This window comes from Protomyctophum bolini (assembly GCF_963924005.1).
Source record: "Protomyctophum bolini genome assembly, chromosome: 17".
Taxonomy (NCBI): Eukaryota; Metazoa; Chordata; class Actinopteri; order Myctophiformes; family Myctophidae; genus Protomyctophum; species Protomyctophum bolini.
In genome coordinates this window covers 15801050-15821904 of record NC_137878.1, presented here as the reverse complement: position 1 = coordinate 15821904, position 20855 = coordinate 15801050, and the positions used below count along the sequence as shown (strand labels likewise).

General features: G+C 43.2%; 1 protein-coding gene across 4 annotated transcripts; it reads left to right on the top strand.

Annotated features, from left to right (window-relative positions):
• Nucleotides 1-3907: 3907 nt before the first annotated feature.
• daxx (death-domain associated protein) lies at nucleotides 3908-20799 on the top strand. 4 transcript variants are annotated; one of them, XM_080788126.1, is made up of 13 exons: nucleotides 3908-4214; nucleotides 4757-4775; nucleotides 4808-4848; nucleotides 6549-6907; nucleotides 8432-8851; nucleotides 10546-10677; nucleotides 11692-11808; nucleotides 12716-12947; nucleotides 15595-15770; nucleotides 17288-17504; nucleotides 18370-18838; nucleotides 19054-19186; nucleotides 19641-20799. In XM_080788126.1, the coding sequence occupies exons 4-13, from the start codon at nucleotides 6587-6589 to the stop codon at nucleotides 19698-19700; spliced, it is 2277 nt and encodes a 758-aa protein (XP_080644252.1). In that variant the 5' UTR covers nucleotides 3908-4214; nucleotides 4757-4775; nucleotides 4808-4848; nucleotides 6549-6586; the 3' UTR covers nucleotides 19701-20799. The 4 variants fall into 4 exon arrangements, with proteins under 4 accessions (XP_080644252.1, XP_080644251.1, XP_080644253.1 ...); XM_080788125.1 differs by lacking the exons at nucleotides 4757-4775; nucleotides 4808-4848; XM_080788127.1 differs by lacking the exons at nucleotides 4757-4775; nucleotides 4808-4848 and having other exon boundaries at nucleotides 6546-6907.
• The last annotated feature ends 56 nt before the right edge of the window (nucleotides 20800-20855 follow it).

Here is a 20855-nt window from a genome sequence, read left to right as displayed (position 1 = left end):
ATCAACACATCACTAGGCTTATATTTATGGACCAAACTTTTGTTATATCTTGATGTCATGTTTTATATCAGATTTATTTTCCACGGTGTGCCTCTGTCTGCCTCTTTAACAATCTTAATAGGATAGTAATATACTCTATATTCTTCCCAGCACTAAAGACCTTTAATGCCAGGATACTTCTGGAGACCCTCTGAACTGGATCGGTGGCACAGTCGGTAGTGCTGTCGCCTCACAGCTAGAAGGTCCTGGGTTCGATTCCCGCTGGGGAAGCTGTGGGTGCTGGGGGCGTGTTCACTCCTCCGCATCATCAGTGCCCATACCCGAGGCGGGGTTGGCGAAAGGGCCTTTCTGTGTGGAGTTTGCATGTTCTCCCCGTGTCCTCTTTGGGTAGGTATACCCTCACAAAAAACATGCAGTAATTCTGGTCTCTAAACTACCTCCCCCTGGTCAGCCGGGGCGCCTGATGGAGGGGAAAGGAACTGGTCGGAATAACTCTCCCCTATCAGGTGAAAAGAAGCAGCTTGGACTCCTCATGCATTGAAGGGAGCATGAGGTCAGTCCGCTGCCCCCCCAGGTTGGCAGAGGAAGTGTAGCGCCCAGGATTGCATGATTAGATCATTGACACTGGGTAAAAAAATGGGTTGCAAAATCGTGGGATAAAATTTAAGGAAAAGAAAAAATAACTGGATTGTGTTGCCCAAACTTTGTCCCAGTACATATTTGACATAATATTGTAATAAAATGAACTCTGTCTCACATTTCTTTTGGGAAACGGGTTTGTCTCAAAGTTTCATAAGGTCCAAAAGTTCATCTTCATGCATTTCAAGGGGTCGAACAACACAATTAAAAATATTCTTTGTTAATGTATCCAATTGTAACATTCCCAAGAGTGTAGAAATTTAACCAAATTGACCTATAAAATGAATGCTCGGGATTTTAACAGTTTAAGAAATGTTTAAGTCGGACAAACCTTCTGTGAAGGCTGACGTTCTTTTCTTATTTTCTTTTTCATATTTAGGGTCAAGAATCAAGACTTGGTATATAAGAGGAAAGGACTGTTTTTGTACGTTGCCTGTCATCTGACATGTCCATTTTTGTCATTTTTTTATGCAGCACTCTGGGGAATTAGTATTTTTAGTTTGGGTTTTCATCCTTTTTGTTGGACTCTGGTGTGTTTGTAGTTCAGTATGTACTGTACAGCAACAAGTGTCTGGATGTTCATTCCATAGGTTTTCTTTTCTTTTTCTGCAGTGCTTCATTGCTATAAATACATTTACGTTAACAGTGAGTGGTGGGCGTCAATTATTCTTTCTTTAAGAATTTTCTGCTTTATCTAGTAGAGAGACAGTAAAGGCAAGCCAGGGAGGGGATGACATGCAACAAACCTGATTGGAATAAAAAACTCCAGTGATGGTAGTTCACTCAAAAGCAATACTTCTTTTCTAATAATTAACTAATACACATTACATTGAATTCATGGAGATTGTTTTGGTTTTGCATCTGCATGCTGAGTCAGGATGGCAGGTTCAAGCTCCATATCATATAATGTCACGATGTAGGAGTCGGACTTAAGTTGTGTGTGTTAACTCCAGATCTGCTATTTTGAAATGGCCGAAAAGTATATTGGGCTGAAGTGGTTAATGTTTTGCAATAACCATAAGCTACAAAGTAACTATTATTAGGCCTAATTAAAGTTTTCAAATAGTAGTAGGCCGATTCTACAAATGTCTTCTAAATCTTAACAGTTTTCTGAAAAGTTTATATGTTGCTATATCACTTTTTCGTGTCTGAAGGACCACCCATAATTATATGTATTTGACCAAGGACCCCTATCTCAAAATATTTGGTTCCAGGGACCCCCAAAAGCAACAAATTGATAAAACAAAATATATTTAAAAAATGTCATAAAAATGCAGATCTACAATCCCATAGCGAGGCACAAAGTGAAGCGCTATGAGCTTGTACTGCTATTTCTTAATATCCAAAGTATAAAATAATGTTTAGAGTGGTTAAATCCAAAATGACACAGATGCTTTCCTGGTTTTAATGGGTTAAGTACATAAATCATATATTCACTGAATGACATTTTGCAGGGTAAAATGGATGCCTGATAATCTGCATAGAAAGCTTAAGGTTGCTGCTGATATCTGAAGGTACTATTTGTTTTACACTTCACATAAGTATCATTGGGGTTCATTATTCTGGTTGACCAGTTGATTGTTAAATTCACATGACTGACTGTTTTGTCTATGTGGATTTGGAGTTGTACTAGTGATGTAGCGGAACTGAATACATCAATGATCACTTGTATCGAAAATAATGGAATAATAAAGTATATAGTACAACTCTTAACTGTAACTATGTCTTTATTTTTGTTGTCCTGCTCATATACCCTACTTTCTATTCAATTGTCGGTATCTTATTCAATGAACCCTGATCATCAGTTGGTATATCTGCAGTTCAGAAACCCGTCCACCAGTGACATCATCGATGGGGAATCCAAGCTAAAGAAACGGCAGGCTTTTTATAGTCCTGAAAAGTTGCAATGCGAAAATGGAAGTCATATAAAATCTTTTTTTACGATGAAGTCACTGATGGAAAATTATAATGAATTATCATTTCTGTATGTCCCCTTCTCAGAGACTTCTGCTTTTTCCTCAGGCCACATATTGATCATACATCAATTTTCAAAGGAAAAGTCTAGAGTTTGATTGGACAGGTATCAGTCAAAATGGAGACATCGAAGAGGAAAGACGGGTGGGGTATAGTGTTATGATAAGCATGAGTTGCCCATGTCTGTGTTCTTGAACGTGAGACACAGTGTACTTGATATGTATTGTGTACTGCCTGATTGAAGTGATGCACATCAGCGTCGGAGAGGAACAGGCACTGTCAGATTAGTTACGCAACTTTTGGGAAATCGAATCCCATGGAATCCACTTAAAAGAAATGCATTGTGAGAAGGAAGACATGGCAGTGTATGGAAGCCATGCATATCCACACCACAGCTTCCCAAGCCGTGCATATCCACGGCTTCCCAAGCCGTGCATATCCACGGATTCCCAAGCCTTGCATGAAATTAAGCTCCACCCATGCGGCTGAATGCCGGGAAACCAGATTCCCGGAAACGCTTGCCCCCGGCAAATGGAAGCCTTGTTCGAGCTTCATTTTCCATCCACCAGCTGTCTAAAAACCAGGAAGAGACGCCGGCTCTGAGTGGAAAACTGCCGCGCATGTCTGCCCAAGTGTGGAAACAGCTCAAGTGATAGCTGAGCTCTTCATAGAGAGCCTGCCATTACAGGAAGCATTATGTTTTAGGGTATGTATTTAACTCGACTCCAATTAATTATTAGTAATATGTACCATTTGAACACACCATTTATAATGTAATCAGCCATGGATCTGCCTTATAACTAATTACATTTGTTTTGTTTTATAAATATTTTCACACCATATGGCGGCCATGCATGCTTAGAGTTTGATGGTTTTTTATACTCTGTTGTGTCAGGGGGCAAAATAATGCCCCTGTGTGAACCATAGTGAACCCGCTCGTCAACGGCAACCAACAAACCAGAGCCACAGAGTAAGACAAGAGTTACGACCACAGGGGCAGAAAACAGCCTGGTCACGTGGTTCATGTACTCGCGCGAGCCCATAGACTCCAATGTATTCCGTAAACCTCCGGTTGTCCCCATTCAATAGAAGTCTATGTAGAAGAGCATGGCCCCATGAAGTGAACGGAGTTGTCGTAAGTAACTCTGTCTTCATCTGGCATAGTATGGCTCTGCAACAAACCAACTCCAAGCTTCAAACGGACCAATAGATAAAGCTGCTACTGAGTAACGTTTCGCCGACGACCAATCGGAGAGTTCGACGTTCGTATGTAATTTTGCTCTCGGCGCGCATACACACAGTTAAGTTGACCGAGTATTGTTTGGTGAGATTAGTCTGTTACATTTCAGGATAATAATTGTCTCCAATTAACTGAAATCGACCCAATTCATACAAACGACGTTCATTTAAGCCTCACATGTTGGTTTAATTACGGCTTCCTTTTTTATCACAACATTGATTATTTGTTAAGCAGCAGTGTCAGACTGGCTGCTAACAGGCTAATGCTAAGTGTTCGTATGGGCAGCTTTTAACGTCATTGTTGGGACATGTTGGATTATACGGTCTAGTACTGAAGACAACTCGGGACAACATATTTAAAGGTATGTGTCACCGAAAGAGACGGGCCATATGTTAGTGTGTCTCTTATATTGAGGTCTAACGTGTTTTGTTATTGTTATCATTCGCCATGTATTCATCACTGACTAACATTTTGGTATTTAGTCGACTAACATTTTGATATTTAGTCAACAATTTCAGATTACTAAATGGGACTAAAACTGTGTGTTATTCAAAAGACAGACTAAATCGGAATGTGCTCTTAAAAATGTGACTAATTTTAGCCTTGGATCAAGACAATCAGATGTAATTTCTCTGACTTTTGCTTTTGTTAGTAGAATAAATAAATAAGTCAACTATGTATCAGTCTCCTTGATCCAAGGGTAATGTTATTGCTAAATTCTTAACCATTGCAGTAGGGGGTTTATTTGGGCGACATCTTTCTGCCTACATTTAGGATGCTAGGCTACTTTGCTGCCAGTCTGTAGTTAGCAAGTTTGCTTGTCAGTCAGTGATGCTTGTGTGTAATGTGTACACGGTCACTACTCACTGCAGTACACCATCTTCCATCTCTCTACTATCATAGCCCTACAAGCAGAACCCAATGCTACTGAAGTTTCTGACATTTTTGAGACCCAGATAGCATGGGGTCCTATTCCACCTCCACCCTGCCACCGGGTACGCACACATAAATAAACGTAAATACCTTCGGATACGTCCTGCGGCGCTCTTTGAGGGCTTTTGTTCGTTTGAGGGCTTCTGAATGTGTGAACTATAAGTACCTATAAATACCGCTGCGAATATCTCCTGTGGTGCGGAAGCCGTTAAGTATTTTTAATCTTCGTTTGACCGATTTGGTCACTTTGATTCTTCTCTTCCTTCCTTATTTATTGACACCTCATTGTACCGCCTATCTGGCTAGCTAGTGGCTATAGCTATGACAGAGCAGATCAGAGGCAGGAACGTAGCCATGCACAAGCCAACCGCACATCGGGAGGCGGTACAATAAACGGTAAATAAACAAGAAGAATCAAAGCGTCCAAATCGGTCAAACAAAGAAAAAAATTGAAAAATACTTAACGGCTTCCGCGGCACAGGATAATTTGCAGCGGTATGTATAGGTACTTATAGTTGACACATTCAGAATAACTCAAACGAAAAGAAGCCGCTGAACGACGCAGACACGACGTATCCGACGATATTTATGTCCGCGTTCTATCATTTCAATATGAAAACACAGATACGCACAGGGACCCTACGTAAAGTGACATCCAAATTTCAGAAAAGCTTTACGGAGGGTTCCGAGAGGGGCTACTACTATCATTGACTTGTCACAACTCTTCTACTCTATAGCTCTGGATCCACGGTGGAATTATTATTATTCGTCGTTAGAACAATTTCGGTGGTCTGATCTGATGGCCGCCTTCCCTCACGTCAAAACAGTTCTCAATGTTTACATCTTATTACTTGACGAGTATTCGTGGAACCAGAGAGAAAGGGAAAAACACCACGAGAGTGACAGTGATCAGTCAAACATGTGTTCTCTCCGCAGTAAATAATAAAAATCACACCCGTGTGAACTGAGTGGTGCAACTCCCCCCCCCCCCCCCCCTCTCTCTCTCTCTCTCATTAGCAGGCAACAGTGCAGCACTATCTCTCTCTCTGTTTCTGGCACAACAGCGCCCCTACTGGTACTCATAGTCAAACCACTGGTGCTCATAGTCACATAGGTGAACACATAGGTAGGTGAACACTGAACACGGACATTGCTGTTCCTTGGAGTGGAAATACAGTGAGAAACGGAAACGTTCTCTTCTACACGGAACGTATTGTAGTAAAATGATCTACTAGTCTTGTTTACGCTAAGTATGTTGTTGACAACTTGACATGCACAACATACAATTTGTAAACGATGTAATTTAGGATAAAATACTCTCCAACACAGGGGCGAATACTTCTTATAAATGTCGGGGCTGAACCCCCCCCATGTATGTATGTATATATATACATATATATATATATATATGAGCGAGAGAGAGAGAACAGGCAACGCCTAGCCCCCCACCACCCACAGTAGTGTGACTGCGTGACAAAACCCCAGTCATGGGGGAGGGAAGCTCAGTGTGGTGCTATTTTGTGTTCCTATTTTCTTCAGGGGTGCTCCAGCTCCCAGGCACCCGCGTAGTCGTCGCCACTGCTCCAACACATTAGATGCCAGTCATAGTGTTTTATATGAAACAGTGATATGCTTCTGGTAACTAATAGTTCATTTATCCACTACTACTAGGGGACATTTCTGAACATTCGTCAGAACATTTGTGTCAAATCTATGGTGTAACATTTTCTCTTCCGTCTACTCCTACATGAACTGAAAGCAGAGAGGACCAACACCTTTGGTAGTTTTCCCTAACCCCCGATGGCAGAAAGCATCATAATCCTCGATGATGATGAAGAGGATACGCCTCAGCCTTCCTCCTCCAGCGCTTCCTCTTCGTCTGCTCAGCGTCTGGCCAACCACATGTCTCCGCCGCTCAAGGCCCAGCAGCCGGTCCCCACTCACATCATCAAGGCCCAGCGGCCCGTCCCCACTAACATCATCAAGGCCCAGCAGCCGGTCCCTACTCGCATCATAAAGTCGCCGCAGCCCCTTCCCACTCACATCATAACGTCGCCGTTTGCATCGTCCAAGAAGGACAGCCATGTTCTGCTGGCCGAGAACCAGAAGTTGTTCAAAGAGGTAAGAAGACCATCTCATAAGGATTCTACTCTGGTGCAGTGCTGCTTCCCAAACATTTTAGCGCAAGGCCCAAAACAAAAAATAGACGGGACCCAAACTAGTTTGCTGTGTCTTGATCTGTTTCATTTGCCAGTGTCAATTTAACAAAGGTGCTGCAGACGATCAGAAATCAGCAGAGAGTGATCGACGTTTGCGCTACTGTATGCCGTATTGAACCCAGACTCGGACCCAGACGCTACTGTATGCCGTATTGAACCCAGATTCGGACCCAGACTTTTTCTTTCTCCCTGGAAATAAAAATGTTTGCGCTACTGTATGCCGTATTGAACCCAGAGTCGGACCCAGACGCTACTGTATGCCGTATTGAACCCAGACTCGGACCCAGACTTTTTCTTTCTCCCTGGAAATAAAAACGTCTGGGTTTCTGAGGCTAGCCCGACGCAGGCAAACAGCAGCCGCCTTAATAAGTGCCTTTCTGGGCACCGCCCTGCTCCCATTGTTTACATTGTGTTTAGGAACCAAGATGGCCACAGCATCAGGAGCAGCTGGGGCGGAGGGGAGGGAGGCAGGGTCGACATGCCCTTAGTGGGCTGCGTTCACATATTTAAGACACCTGTATTGTGTCTGTCTTCTGTCTTGTCTGTGTTTGACACATTGAGTGCTGCCTGGTGGACAAAAGTGGTGGTGCTTGAGTGCAGCATGTTTTCAGGCTATTCCACTATGACTCGCGTCCGGTTTTGGCTTCCATCTTGAATGCTAAATTGTTAGCGTTAATGCTAACAAGCTAAAATAAAGCCAATAGATGCTCTAGATGCCAATGTTCCCATCGCACTCACTGGATAATCAGAAAAGATCGCCGTTCTGGTCAACACCACGGACAGCACATTAGTTTCAGAGAAAAAACCCTGCAAAGGCGCAGCCTAAAACGGAAGCTAATGGCTAATGAGAAAAAACACCAGTGCGGGCGGGGCCCTGGCAACCGTGCATAGCAACCGGAGTGGTTAAAAAAATGAAACACAGCGAATTGATGCTATATCGATATGGTTTTATGGGGGAGGGGGGCAGAAAAGATCAAGACACAAGACGGGTGTCTTGAATGTGTGAATGCAGCCCAGTAAGGGCATATGTCGACCCCGCCCGCTCCCCTCCGCCCCACCCCCTCCTCGTGCTGCCGTCAGCTTGGTTCTTAAACGCAATGTAAACAATGGGAGCGGGGCCGAGAAAGGCCTTTATTGTACAAATGTATTTAAATCCTGCTGCGTTGATTTTTCACTTCCCCAAAAGTAACAGAACTCTTTTTTTTATGTGGTTTCTTTTTGCTACTTTGTTACCATTTGTTAAATTGCTAAAAGTTTGATTTTGGTTTTTAGATAAAAATGGTTGACATAACATTTGCACTTTAACTTCAAAGAGTAACCCTTCCCGCTAGTGATGTCCATTTGGAGAAATGTTATTAATAATGTTGTCAGTCAATGAGTTAATCGGTAACATTAGGCTTTACCCTCCCTCTTTCTCTCCCTCCAGTTTGTGGAGTTCTGTTCGACCCAGACTCAGGATTGCCCCGAGGTGCTGCAGTTCCTGCATGCTAAGCATAGCAAGGCCTCCCCAGACTTCCTGTGTTGTGCCGAGTTCCGCAACATTGTGGGCCGCTGTTTGACACGGGCCCAGGGGAACCCCAGCAAGACGTTCGTCTACATCAATGAACTGTGTACTGTGCTCCGGCAGCATTCCGCTAAGAAGCGGCTAACCATAACCAAGGCAGAGTCCTCAGCCACAGCCTCAGCGTTTGCCACAGCTACCTCTGCATCACTGAAGGCCGACGTGAAAAAGGAAGACAAGATTGTGGCGGATGAGCAACCGTCCACCTCGGGGCTGCAGGAGGAAGAAACGAACGCGGGGGAGACAGAGAAGGAGAGAAAGAAAAAGAAAACATCCAGGAGGCAGGTCAGTGTCGGTCAGTAGAGCCTGAGAGCTCTATCAGATGTGAGCTTAGGAAAGAGCCCAAGTGCTGTTTTTAGCAGAAACATAGCATACTAGACAGATTGCACTTGGTGGTAAGGGTCCAAATGTGTTCCAGAGTAAAAAAGTTCTCATTTATCAAACCAAAAACATTTAAAATAAATTCCTACATTTATACATTTTCTATGGCAACTTCCTAAGCCCCCCCCCCCCCCAGTATACGTACTGTAGATGTGCCCCACTAGCTACTCAACAGAGTACCCTATTGTGCTGAATATAAGACTACATTTTCTTCCAATGGAAATATCCTAAACAACAGGGTTATATTACAATCAGGGACTCGACTATTTGGTCTTCAATGTTCTTTCCCCACAAATGAGTCTTGAAAAATGGGGGTTGTCTTATAATGAGAGTCGTCTTATATTCGGCACAATATGGTACTTTGACTCAGGCTTCAGAGTCGGTGTGTGGGAGGTACAGGTGCTACTCTGTACCAACCCAACCTGGGAACCCATTTTTCAATTATTTGGGGTTTCAATCATATACTGATATATCTAATATTTTAGTCAGTGCAAACACGTTTGCACAGCTTTTTGAAAACCTTATACCAATATAGTCTACTTGCCAGCCCATAGAGCCCCATTGTGTGAACCCGGACATGTTGAGTACATCAAGATTTGTTGTTAGAAATATTTAATACTAGAATTTTGCGCCCGCTTCGCGGGACTCAATTCCAGAGTTACTTCGCCACGCACTCCGCGGCAGAAGTGCCGTGTTTGCATGAATGAAACTGTATGTAATCGCGCCTGTGTGTGTGTGTGTGTGTGTGTGTGTGTGGGGGGGGGGGGGTGGCTTACAGGTGTGCGTGTGCGTGTGCGTGTGTGTGTGTGTGTGTGTGTGCATGCAATGAGAAGCCAATTCGAAGTAGCGCACAGTCTAATTGTTTTACTTCGGCAAAAAACAACTATTGACAAACAACAATGTTGATGTAAGTAAGGGAATCGCTGTGTCAGTGATATTTTAAATACAGACATTTAGAAGGAATAAGCTAAATCCAATTGCTCCCCTCGCGAGGCTAGAATTCCTCTTCCTTGTTTTTTCTCCTGCGAGTCAGCCGAGAGACGGAGAGAACACACTGTGACTGAAAGCTAGTGTGGGGGCGGGGGCAGGGGCGGGCCTGGCCTGGTGGGCCTATTAGAACACAGGGCAGTGTTGCCAGGTTTGCGAATTGTAAGCGAGTTGTAGTGTGTGTAAGTAGCGTGGTTAAAAGGCCTTGTTTCTGGCCCTGTTGGGGCAACAGCATATGTCCACCAATGTCCACATGTTTTCAATTGGCTAGTGGCCACATCTTTTGGCCACGTGACCAACTTTACAAATGTTAAAATAGATGGGTCCCCAGCATTTAGAAACTGCCGAATGCTAACTTGCATATGTTGAGCAATTTTCATAATTGGCATAATATGTGACCATACCAAAAACTTATAGAAGGCAAAATATTCAAAATGTCATCATGCTTTATGTAGCATATGATGTGTCAAACTAGGGGGTTTTCATGATGCTGAATCCATTCCAAGTATTAGTTTAGCAAAACAAGTGGGCATGGCCGTTTTAAGCCCAATGAATGCTTGGAATGGATTCAGCACCATACATTTCCATGAACCCCTTGTTTTATCTCTTAGATAGCGTACCTGGAAAATCTACTGAAGGTGTACAACGACGAGATCCGCCACCTGCAGGAGAAGGAGCTGGATTTGGACGACCTTGCGGCTGAAGACTCAGGGTACATCCAGGAACACAAGCTCAAGCGCAAGGTTTGTGTATTTTAGAAATGTGGTGTTTAAGACTTATTTATAGACATGGTGGGTTGGGTTTGACTCTGGTTGATGAAATAAAATACCCATATGCACCCTTTCCTAGACATTATTTCCAAGAGAGCCCTCCATCTTATGCTCTCTATTGTCTCGGTAAAGACAAAATTGTGTGTGTGTGTGTGTATGTGTGTAATATATATATATATATATATATATATGTGTGTGTATGTGTGTAATATATATATATATATATATATATATATTACTTTCGTGGCCTAAAGCCCAAACCACTCCTTGGGACAAAACCGTTTTAAGGTCAACCACAACAAAGCAACTCAATGATTTGCATTGGTGTGGTTGACCTTAAAACGGTAGACCCTACTGGTGTGGTTTGGGTTTAAGATCATCAGATTCCAAAGCTGGTGCTGTAGAAGCCAGATTGCCACAATAATATAATCTGTAATTTTATTGTAATTGTAATAATAATTATAATCTGTAATGCAGCGATGATTAGAAACAACAAAGAGGGCCTAACGGAAGACCTCAAGATGTGATCAGGCTTATATGTATCCAGAATATCTCAAATGTAACAAATGTAGTCATTATCTTGGCTCATTGGCTGCCAAATGTATTTCTCCCCCTGTTCTCACCTTGCCATCACCTGGATCTCCATATATGAAGATCACGACACTGGCCTCATCAAACTCTGGATAGCCATACGTGGTTTGGGGTGCACACACAGATCCGACACAGCAAAGGGCCGAAGCACGGTTAGGGATTGAGGTTTCGGATCAATAGTATGTCGGAACTAAAGCCTGTACCCACGTGGTTTGACATACTACACTAGTTCTGCATATATGCAAACATTATTCCATTTGAGTTGTTGCAACAGCTACATTTGAACCAGACGGGAGATACCTTTTTACTCTCCTTGAGTATAGGGAGTTGCAGTGTAGTTATACTCAAATTACAAGAAATACTTATCTGTCATTCTTTCCTCTTCCCATCGTGTAGATGATGAAGATCTATGAAAAGCTGTGTGAGCTGAAGTCCTGCGCCCCTCTAACAGGCAGAGTCATTGAGCAGAGAATCGTATGCACAGCCACGCGCTACCCTGAGATCAACAAGAAGGTACTGCAGCACTAGTTACCTACCGTATATACACCAGTGATTCACCTTTTCATTGCAATTACTCCAGTCACTTAGAATTATCATGATCGGTGATTAAGTACAGAAAGTACAGGAATTATTTGGTCTTCTATTATTGTTTAGATGTGTGCCATTTCATTACATGGAAAACTTTATTTAATCCCACTGGCTCTAGTATTACACTAACTAAAGTATACTAAGTATTATTTTTTTCATGGAAATTAGTGATGTTGGCCAGGTAGTGTTATTGATACTAACAATATTTGTTACCAGTATTTCCTGTCTCCTTTCGGTCAAATTGAGCTTCTTTCCAGATATAGTATAATATAGAGTAAACTGAACACTCTGTTTAGAATGGGAACACTTGAAACACTAAAGGAGGCAGCACTGACAACGTAAAAGGAAGCTATTGGCACAAGGCCTTAGTCTTTATCATAAAGAATATTCAGTTTCAAGATCGCACTGAGGTGGTGGATGTCACATGCATGCATCAGTAAGACGGGTAATATTTGTCTGTGTCATTTGCAACTTATTTAAACACTTTAAAATATAATTCTAAATATTCAAGATAAATGTAGTATTAAAAATTGAGACGTAGACCAATTCCAAGACAGTCTTGTCTTGATAGTTAGAGCGGTGGTTTTCTAAGTGGGGTCCAGAGGGACCGTCAGCGTTCCTAGAGGGTGTTCCAAAATAGACCCTTACAGGTCTGTAACAGAGTTACGGGGGTCCTTGAAATGAAAAGGTTTGAGAACCACAGAGTAATCTCAAACTTCCAGACGGGCATAATAACCAAGATGGCATGAGAGGGGGCGTGACTAATATAAATGAGACTTTGGTAACGTTGTTTCTTGTTTGCGTGACCGTGTTTTTGCCTCCTTCCTGTAAGGTCGAGCGGTTCATAAACAGTCCCCAGGCGCATCAGAACCCGCCAGACTACAGCGACATCCTGGAACAAGTGCTGAAGGCCAACACCCGCCACAACCTGTGTCTGCCCCGCAAGAAACTCAACCAGATCGCCCAGGACGCCTTCAGAGAGACAGTAGGCCACCTGCAGGAGAGGAGACACCTCGATCTCGTCTACAACTTTGGCTCGCACCTCACTGATAATTTCAGGACAGGTAGTCATTTTAATAACTAGAAGAGCTCTAGCACCATGGGGGAAAAACAAAAGGTGTAACGTGGAAACCTGTTGCCTGTAGAATGTTACCATAGTTGCGCGTCGCTGTTTGATGACGTCGCGTAGAGTGGTCCTAATGGGCAAAAGAAGTGGCTGAAATGTGACGACATTGAGGACGGGATAATAAGCCTAGAACCGTGGCAGAGTACTTATGAATAGTCTGTGGAAGTGTGGAGGCAGCCCTAACAACTAGACACCACGTCGACCCTATTCTGATTCTGGTAGAGGGATAATGATGGTTATGATTATCATATATTTTTGAGGGGTGCCTCCTATACACAGGTTTAATGTTTGTCTTTAGTTCAATGTTTGTTTTGTAAATGCATTGACAAATACATTGTCATTTACGTCATATTGTCTCTTTATTGTTAATGGTGTTTAATGTTTGTCTGCACAGTTTGTTTTATATCACCAGTACATCACCCAATCAACATGAGTTAGACTTAAATATGTTAGCGCCCCTCACGGTGTGATTTTCTATACATACCATAGACTGTAAAAAATATGGACAAAGCGTTCCGCGGGTCTAACATGAACGTAAAATTAAGCATGTCAGTCCTTGCAATGGAAGTCGCCATCTTTCTAGATCCGTTTGGGCCCAGCTGGCCCATTGGCTGGCCCAGACAACGAGGCGGGACTTCCCCCCTTCTTCTTCATCACTTGCGCAAGCAGAGCGCGCAAGTAATCATTTCGCTTGGTCTCTTCAAAGTGAAGCCAAGTTTTTTTCAACCGTAAGTCTGTGCCTGGTTTGCTGGGACCAGTTACAACATTACGTCATCGTTGAGAACTGGGACCAGAGTACATGTTGTGTATACGTATGTAACTGGTCCCAGTTCTCAACGATGACGTAATGTTGTAACTGGTCCCAGCAAACCAGGCACAGACTTACGGTTGAAAAAAACTTGGCTTCACTTTTTGGAACCAAGTAACCACAGTATACTGCTAATCAAATTACTTAGTTGTAATGTGATTTGTAATTTGTAAATCTGTGCCTGGTCTGCTGGGACCAGACTACACAGATGACCATATCTCTTACGTCATCACTGAGAGCTAGTCATACATATACACACACCATGTACTCTGGTCCCAGTTCTCAACAATGACGTAATGTTGTAACTGGTCCCAGCAAACCAGGCACAGACTTAGGGCCGATTCATACTCCTGTTTCGGCGCTGTAGTGCCGAAATGATTTCGGCTTGTCAGAAATTTTCAGTAGCACCGAAGAGCCGACTTAGGACGGTACCCGCCCCCCCGAACCTCAAATGACGTCAAATTGTAGGCTCTACAGAGCCGAACCGACTTTTATTCGGCTCTAAAATAGGAGTATGAATCGGCCCTTACGGTTGAAAAAAACTTGGCTTCACTTTTTGGAACCAAGTAACCACAGTATACTGCTAATCAAATTACAACTACATACTCTGTATGTAGTTGTAATGTGATTTGTAATTTGTAAATCTGTGCCTGTTCTGCTGGGACCAGACTACACAGATGACCATATCTCTTACGTCATCACTGAGAGCTAGTCATACATATACACACCGTGTACTCTGGTCCCAGCTCTCAACGATGACGTAATGTAGTATCTGGTGGGACCAGATTACACAGATGACCATTTCTGATGACGTAAATCATACAACATTATGTTTCTGGATTGTATAAAAATCACGCAAATGTCAAAAAGTTAACCATTAAGCTTAACGTCGTTGTAGTATATAACTAACTAAACCAAACAGAACTTTAGGATAAAGGACAGAAATCCATACCATTTCAGAGAAGAGAATTTTTCTACAGAACTGACTATGCAGACTACTTTCTCTCTCGAAAGTACTTGCGCGCTCTGCTTGCGCACTAGTAGGCCATTTATGGCCTACTAGTGTGCAACAAGAAAGTATGCACTCGGCAGAGTGCATTTCTAGTTGGTTTTTATTTTTACTCGAGTGGGTGGGGGATCCCGTTCATAGACTGTAACGGTAGCCACGCCCCTCAGAACATGCGCGACTTTATGGTCATTTTTTTTATAAATGGGACCATAATTTTCCAAAAAGAATATTATGACATTAGAAATGAGACTTTAAACTAGTGACTGGAAGCAAAAAGTATTCATGACCATGTTTATTAAGGTAATACAGTCTAGGTGAAGTTGGGCCCAAATACATGGACTTCTATGGGGCTATGGGTTTTTTTGAGCCCAATGACAGCGCCACCCACAACAGGCCATTATATGAACTTTCATTTCCTTAGTGGCTTCACAAAATATCTGTCTGACTGCCCCCCTGATACATACATACATACATACATGACATCAGCTGTCGGAAGAAAGTCCAAAATGTTCATTTTTCAGGAAAATAAAAAATAAAAAATGAAGAGAACCGTATGTTTTTCAAACAAAGAAATACTGCCTCATAAAAGTTGGTATTCTGATTTTGAATGTTGTCAGTTACTGTATGTGTCATTATATTACAGGTCGGTTTATTACCTAAATACTAGAAATCTCAATATTGTCACAGATTGTGTTAAAGTGAGTTATCTATCTTTAATAGTCCCCCAGAATAATTGCAACAATAACTCCCTCTTCTCTCTTCATCCAGCGTCGATGTCAGACCCTGCCCTGAAGGACCGTGATCTGCAGCTGAAGCTGCGAGCCAACAGGGAGGTGGCGCTGAAAGGCCTGGAGGAGGTCATCACCAAGTACGCTGTCAGGCAGGAGGACACGGAGGACCTGGAGAGGGCCAAGAGACTGGAGAAAGGCAAATTGAGGAAAGGGGTACGTCACACAACGGCGGGCAGAGAAGGGATACACCCCATTACATTAGACAACCAACCAGGGTTTGCTAGTACAGACCAGTCTAAAAACGTCCTCGGTTCAATGACTGTTGGGAAGGAAGTCGAACCAGCGAGGGTCGGGGAGACAGTGGACACGCACGTACAGGGGCGTGAGTGTTTGTTGCCGTTTGGGAGGTGACCGGTGACCGACCACAACCCGGAGCTATACGGGAGTGACGGGATATCGGCATTACAGCTAGGGTTACCAACCGTCCCGTTGTTAACTAAAAGACACGTCCCGTAATGAACTGATACGGGACCGGGACACACTTTGTTTCGTATTTTAAGGTCGGGGAATAAATATGAATGAAGGGGCGATTAACATTTAGGTAATTATGCTGTCCTCCCACTGCTCATCGATTGCTCTCGTTGCGTTGTGTGTGCAGTCAGTGCATGACTGTCTGTCTGTACGCTGCTGTGCGAACCTGGTGTCTAGAAGTTGCTCAGCAGAGCTACAAGCATTGAGAACTTGTAGATAAGCTACTTTCAGTTATTTTAATATTGGAGCATTGGAAATGGATGGTTAATCTATCAATATTTGCAGAAGCATCTTCGATGAAATCCTAATGGTCTGGGATATTTCATAAAAGCAAATGTTAAAGCCTCAATCTGATTTCTTCACCTGGTTGGCAGTATGTAGAACAGTGGGATCAATTAAATTCAAACTTTATTCAAGACACACAGGGGGGTCCATAGGGCGGAACACATGAAACGTAGAAACACAAAAGTAAACAAACCATAAATAAACAATGCATAAGCAAACAAGTAGGCATCTGCCTTATCTCTGTATATACAGGCTATAACGCCAGTGGCTACACAGCTTGCATGACAGCCTAACAGAGCTCTTAGCAGGGTTGGAAAGTCCTACAATGATGGTATTCACAGAGTCTGTTAACCTGCACATAAATCTACACATCAGGTTTCTTAGCACAGCAGGGCAAGTGTGTACATTTATTTCTACAAACATTTGACTTGCACTACAGCATCTTGGGCCTTTGAGCAGCAGTCATAGGCCACTGTAATTCTTTGCAGGCTGCCCTTTTTGTCGTGTCGCCACAAGTGGGCGGAGTACAATAGGCTTTAAAAGTGTGATTTTGGAACAGAACAGAAATTAAACTTAAGTATGAGCATGTTGGCTTGAGCATACAGTTTACGTCGCTGTCTAAGAATATCTCTGTCATCAGATAGATCATTTGTTATAAAATATTTGGTCTCTTTGCATTCTTTCAATGACATTCCAGACAGGTAGAAATCAGGAAATACCAGCTTACTGTCTTCATTACTTCTCACAATCAGAGTTATGCTCTTCTTAGTGTTGTACTTGACATCGAAATTGAGATCGTACTGTGAGCATACTCTTAGTAACTGCTGGAGACCAGCACTACATGGACATAGAACTACCAAGTCATCTGCAAACATGAGGTGGTTAAGAAATCCTTTCCTTCTCATTCGGTCCAGAAATCTGAGAAGCAGGAAGACAAAACAAAAGAGAACGGGGAGGTGGCGGTGCAGGAGAACGGGGAGGTGGCGGTGCAGGAGAACGGGGAGGTGGCGGCGCAGGAGAACGGGGAGGTGGCGGAGGAGGAGAGCGAAGAGGAGGAGGAGGAAGACGACGCATCGTCTGACCCAGACATCGAGGAGGAGATCCAAGCCAGCACGCAGCACGATGGACCAGGTGAGGAGCTGCACCCCAGCAATATTTTCCTCCCCCTAGCATTCGACTTGCCGATTGTCTCTCATGTCGCCAGCGTTCACTCCCCTCTGATGTCATCGGATCCTGATTCAGACTCCCCTATTAGACTTCATTCACACTTCGTTGGCACACACCGGAAATGGCAGAATCGCATTGTGACAGAATCTAATGTTTTATGGTCATGATTCACCAGGTGCCTGCGGGTGCAGTACTTAGTTTAGACAGTTTTTGGTTTAGACAAGTCATTGGTTTAGACAAGTCATTGGTTAGACCAGTCATTAGTCCTACAACTACAACCTATCTCAAACCCTCACCCTAAACCTAACCTCCCACCTTAACCCATGTCTAACCAATGACTAGTCTAAACTAAGTATGCACCCCGGTGCCTGCATGGCTTGGTTCCATGCTTAAAATAATATCTATCAATAATATGTGGCACCACAAAATGGCCGCCACTGCTATAATGCCCTACATCAGTGGTTTTCATCCAGTGGTCCCCAGCTAAATGGAGAGTTGGTAACCCTTACGGGTCCATTTGGTTTCATTTTACGCGCTCAAGAGTTAAATTATTGTTAAACTTCTACATTACTTGATTAATTTACAAGAAGTCTACACAAATTAGAGAATGTAAAATAATTTTAATCGTTTGCCTGTTATCTCTCCTATGGTACCACATCAATACAGCATGGAATTATCCAACGATAACAAAATTCTTTAGTTTTGGGTCTGATAGGCTAAATCTCATCAAATGGTGGTCCATGGCTCAAATGCTGAATATGGGCCTTGATGTAAAAAAAAAAGTGTTTGAAAGAAAGTTTTCTGTTTTTCTTCCGATCGCTTTGATTAGACGACGATGACGACAACGAGGCGGAGCAAGCAAGCGAAAGCGCAAACGAGGAGGCGGGAGAGATGGAGATGTCGGCGAGCGGGAGCGCTGAGGAGGGAGACGAGCAGAAGGAGTCAGTCACCAGCGGACTGGATGTTGTCTCCCAGGACAGCAATCGTGGAATGTCTCCGTTGTCCTGCGAGCCCTCCCCCGTAGACTGCCCGACCCAATCGGGGACTCTGGTCAAGGCGTCGCCCCAGAGTTCCTCGGTGGTGGAGGAGGAAGCCGCGGATTCCTCCAATCACGCGGCTATCACGCTGGTGAGCACTTGCTCGGCGTCGACCGATGCAATGTCCCTGCCTCCGTCGCCGGTGAGCAATGGCGTGTCATTGCCGGTAACCCGCTCAGGCGCCAGAGGTAGGAAGAGGAAGAGGGAGGTGCAGGAATCAGGGAATTCTCCCTACGTCATCCACACCATCATTGACAATGGGTAAGGCCACGCTGGTTGAGGCTATCAAGGATATCTAGTGTTTCTCTGATTTTTAGCTGTGTTTTTCCGTCTGTTTTCTGAAAAACGCAGAATTAATGATGTTTCAATTTACTTGAACTCAATTCCCTGCTCTCTAATCCCATCTTTCTTCTCTCACCATTTCGCCTGTTATCCCTCTTCTTTGATCGGTTCTTCCCCTGCCTTGCTGTCTACAGTGATGTAGACATCTCGCTGGACATGGTGGTGAGCAGCAGTCCGCCCCCACAGGCTCGCTCCACCAGAGCAGACAGCCCCAGCCAGGACCTGGTCACCAGCTCCCAGTCCACACCCCCTCCCAAGAAAAACAAGGTGGGAAGGCATCTTTCTGTTCTCCCCTCTTAGCTCAGTCGTAACCACATAAGACCTGTTTTCATATTTCGCTGTGTAGTGAAAATAACCTCTCTTAACGGGCTATTTTCACAATTTTGAATAATGTGAACATGTGTATTTTTGTCTATGCCATGCACAAAATGGGGAAGGCCAGTTGAACAGGGTTACGCATGGTGATAGATGTGTGTCCCACACGGGACCCGTTTACATCCTTGGTTTGAATTATAGAGATTGAAAAACTAGAGACGGTGGTCTCTCTACACGCTACAGATATTTAATAAAGGGGAAATGTATATTTTACAAGCAAACAAATAAAATAATAGTAATCACAAGCATATGCAAAGCATGTGTGGAGTGAAAAGGAGACTTGCATGGAGGAGGTGCACCACTGCATGGCTCCCATCTTGACGGTGTTGCTGCTTTTCGTTTCCAGGTGAACGTGGCCACGCAGTGTGATCCGGATGAGGTCATCGTGCTGTCGGACTCGGAGTGACCTGTGACCAAACCCTGACAATTTCCTCTGCCAAAAGATGATCCCAATCGTCAAAATCATCCTGCTACCCTTTTCCAAACAAAAAAGAAAAGACACTCCTTCACTTAGTCTTATGTCTGATTTTGTATGTAGTTCCGCGCCTTGTCGTGCACAGGAAATAGCCGATCCACAATTTTCATCACGATTTTAGTCGGGCTATTTGCGGTGTGCAACTATGTATAAATCAGGCCTTAGAGAAAGAATGAAGTAAAGAGATCTTTATTTCTAAAGTGCATTTCTAAATTAGTAGGATCTAGGATGTCAACATTCAAATGTATCAAAACAATATTTTTGAAATAAATTATATTGTGTTAGAAATGAACTTTGCTGGTAGATATTGCATAATGCATATGTATGCATATTGATATTTACAGGGAAACGTAAAGGGAGTGAAGCAAAAATGCTGAGTCAACAGCTCATACCATATCTCACCAAATCTTAAGCAATTTTATAATGTTTTCTTTCCTAAAAAGCTTCAGAATACAAAACGGAATCTGCAAATGAAACATAATAAAACAAATAACAATGGTAATAGCACAAATTGGCAGGAAATGTCATAAAACTGTGATTTTGGGGAACCTGCCAGCAAACAGAGAATCCAGGCAAGGAAGCTTGAACTGTTCATCCTAATTTCTTTGCACTGAAAACTCCCTGAAAGTCAAAGGTTTGACTATGTTTTAGATTCAGATTTTTATTATAGATAATTGTTATCTTGACCATTGGACAGCAGTGCAGCTGGCAATATTGAGTGCAAAATATATACATTTCGTACCCTCCTACCCATGGAGATGTTGCTCTGTGAATTCCATTGTCGTTCACATGCTTAAGTCTTCTATTTTCTGCCACTTCACCAAAGCGGTGCCTAAGACTGTGAACATTGGGTGGGTGCGACTCGCGAGAGCAAGCAAGACGGATATAATATGATTTTTATCCTCACTTTTGGATGGCAGCGGACAATATGGTAGCTCAATGCCAGTTCTGTTTACATTTTTATATGTATTTGTATGTTTCTGTGTTTCTGTGGGAAGGAGTAGGTAGCTCTGGATCAAATGCAATTTAAATAAATAATGCCTTTTTTGGTTTATTTGATTGAGTGTTTTAGTTGAAATACGATGC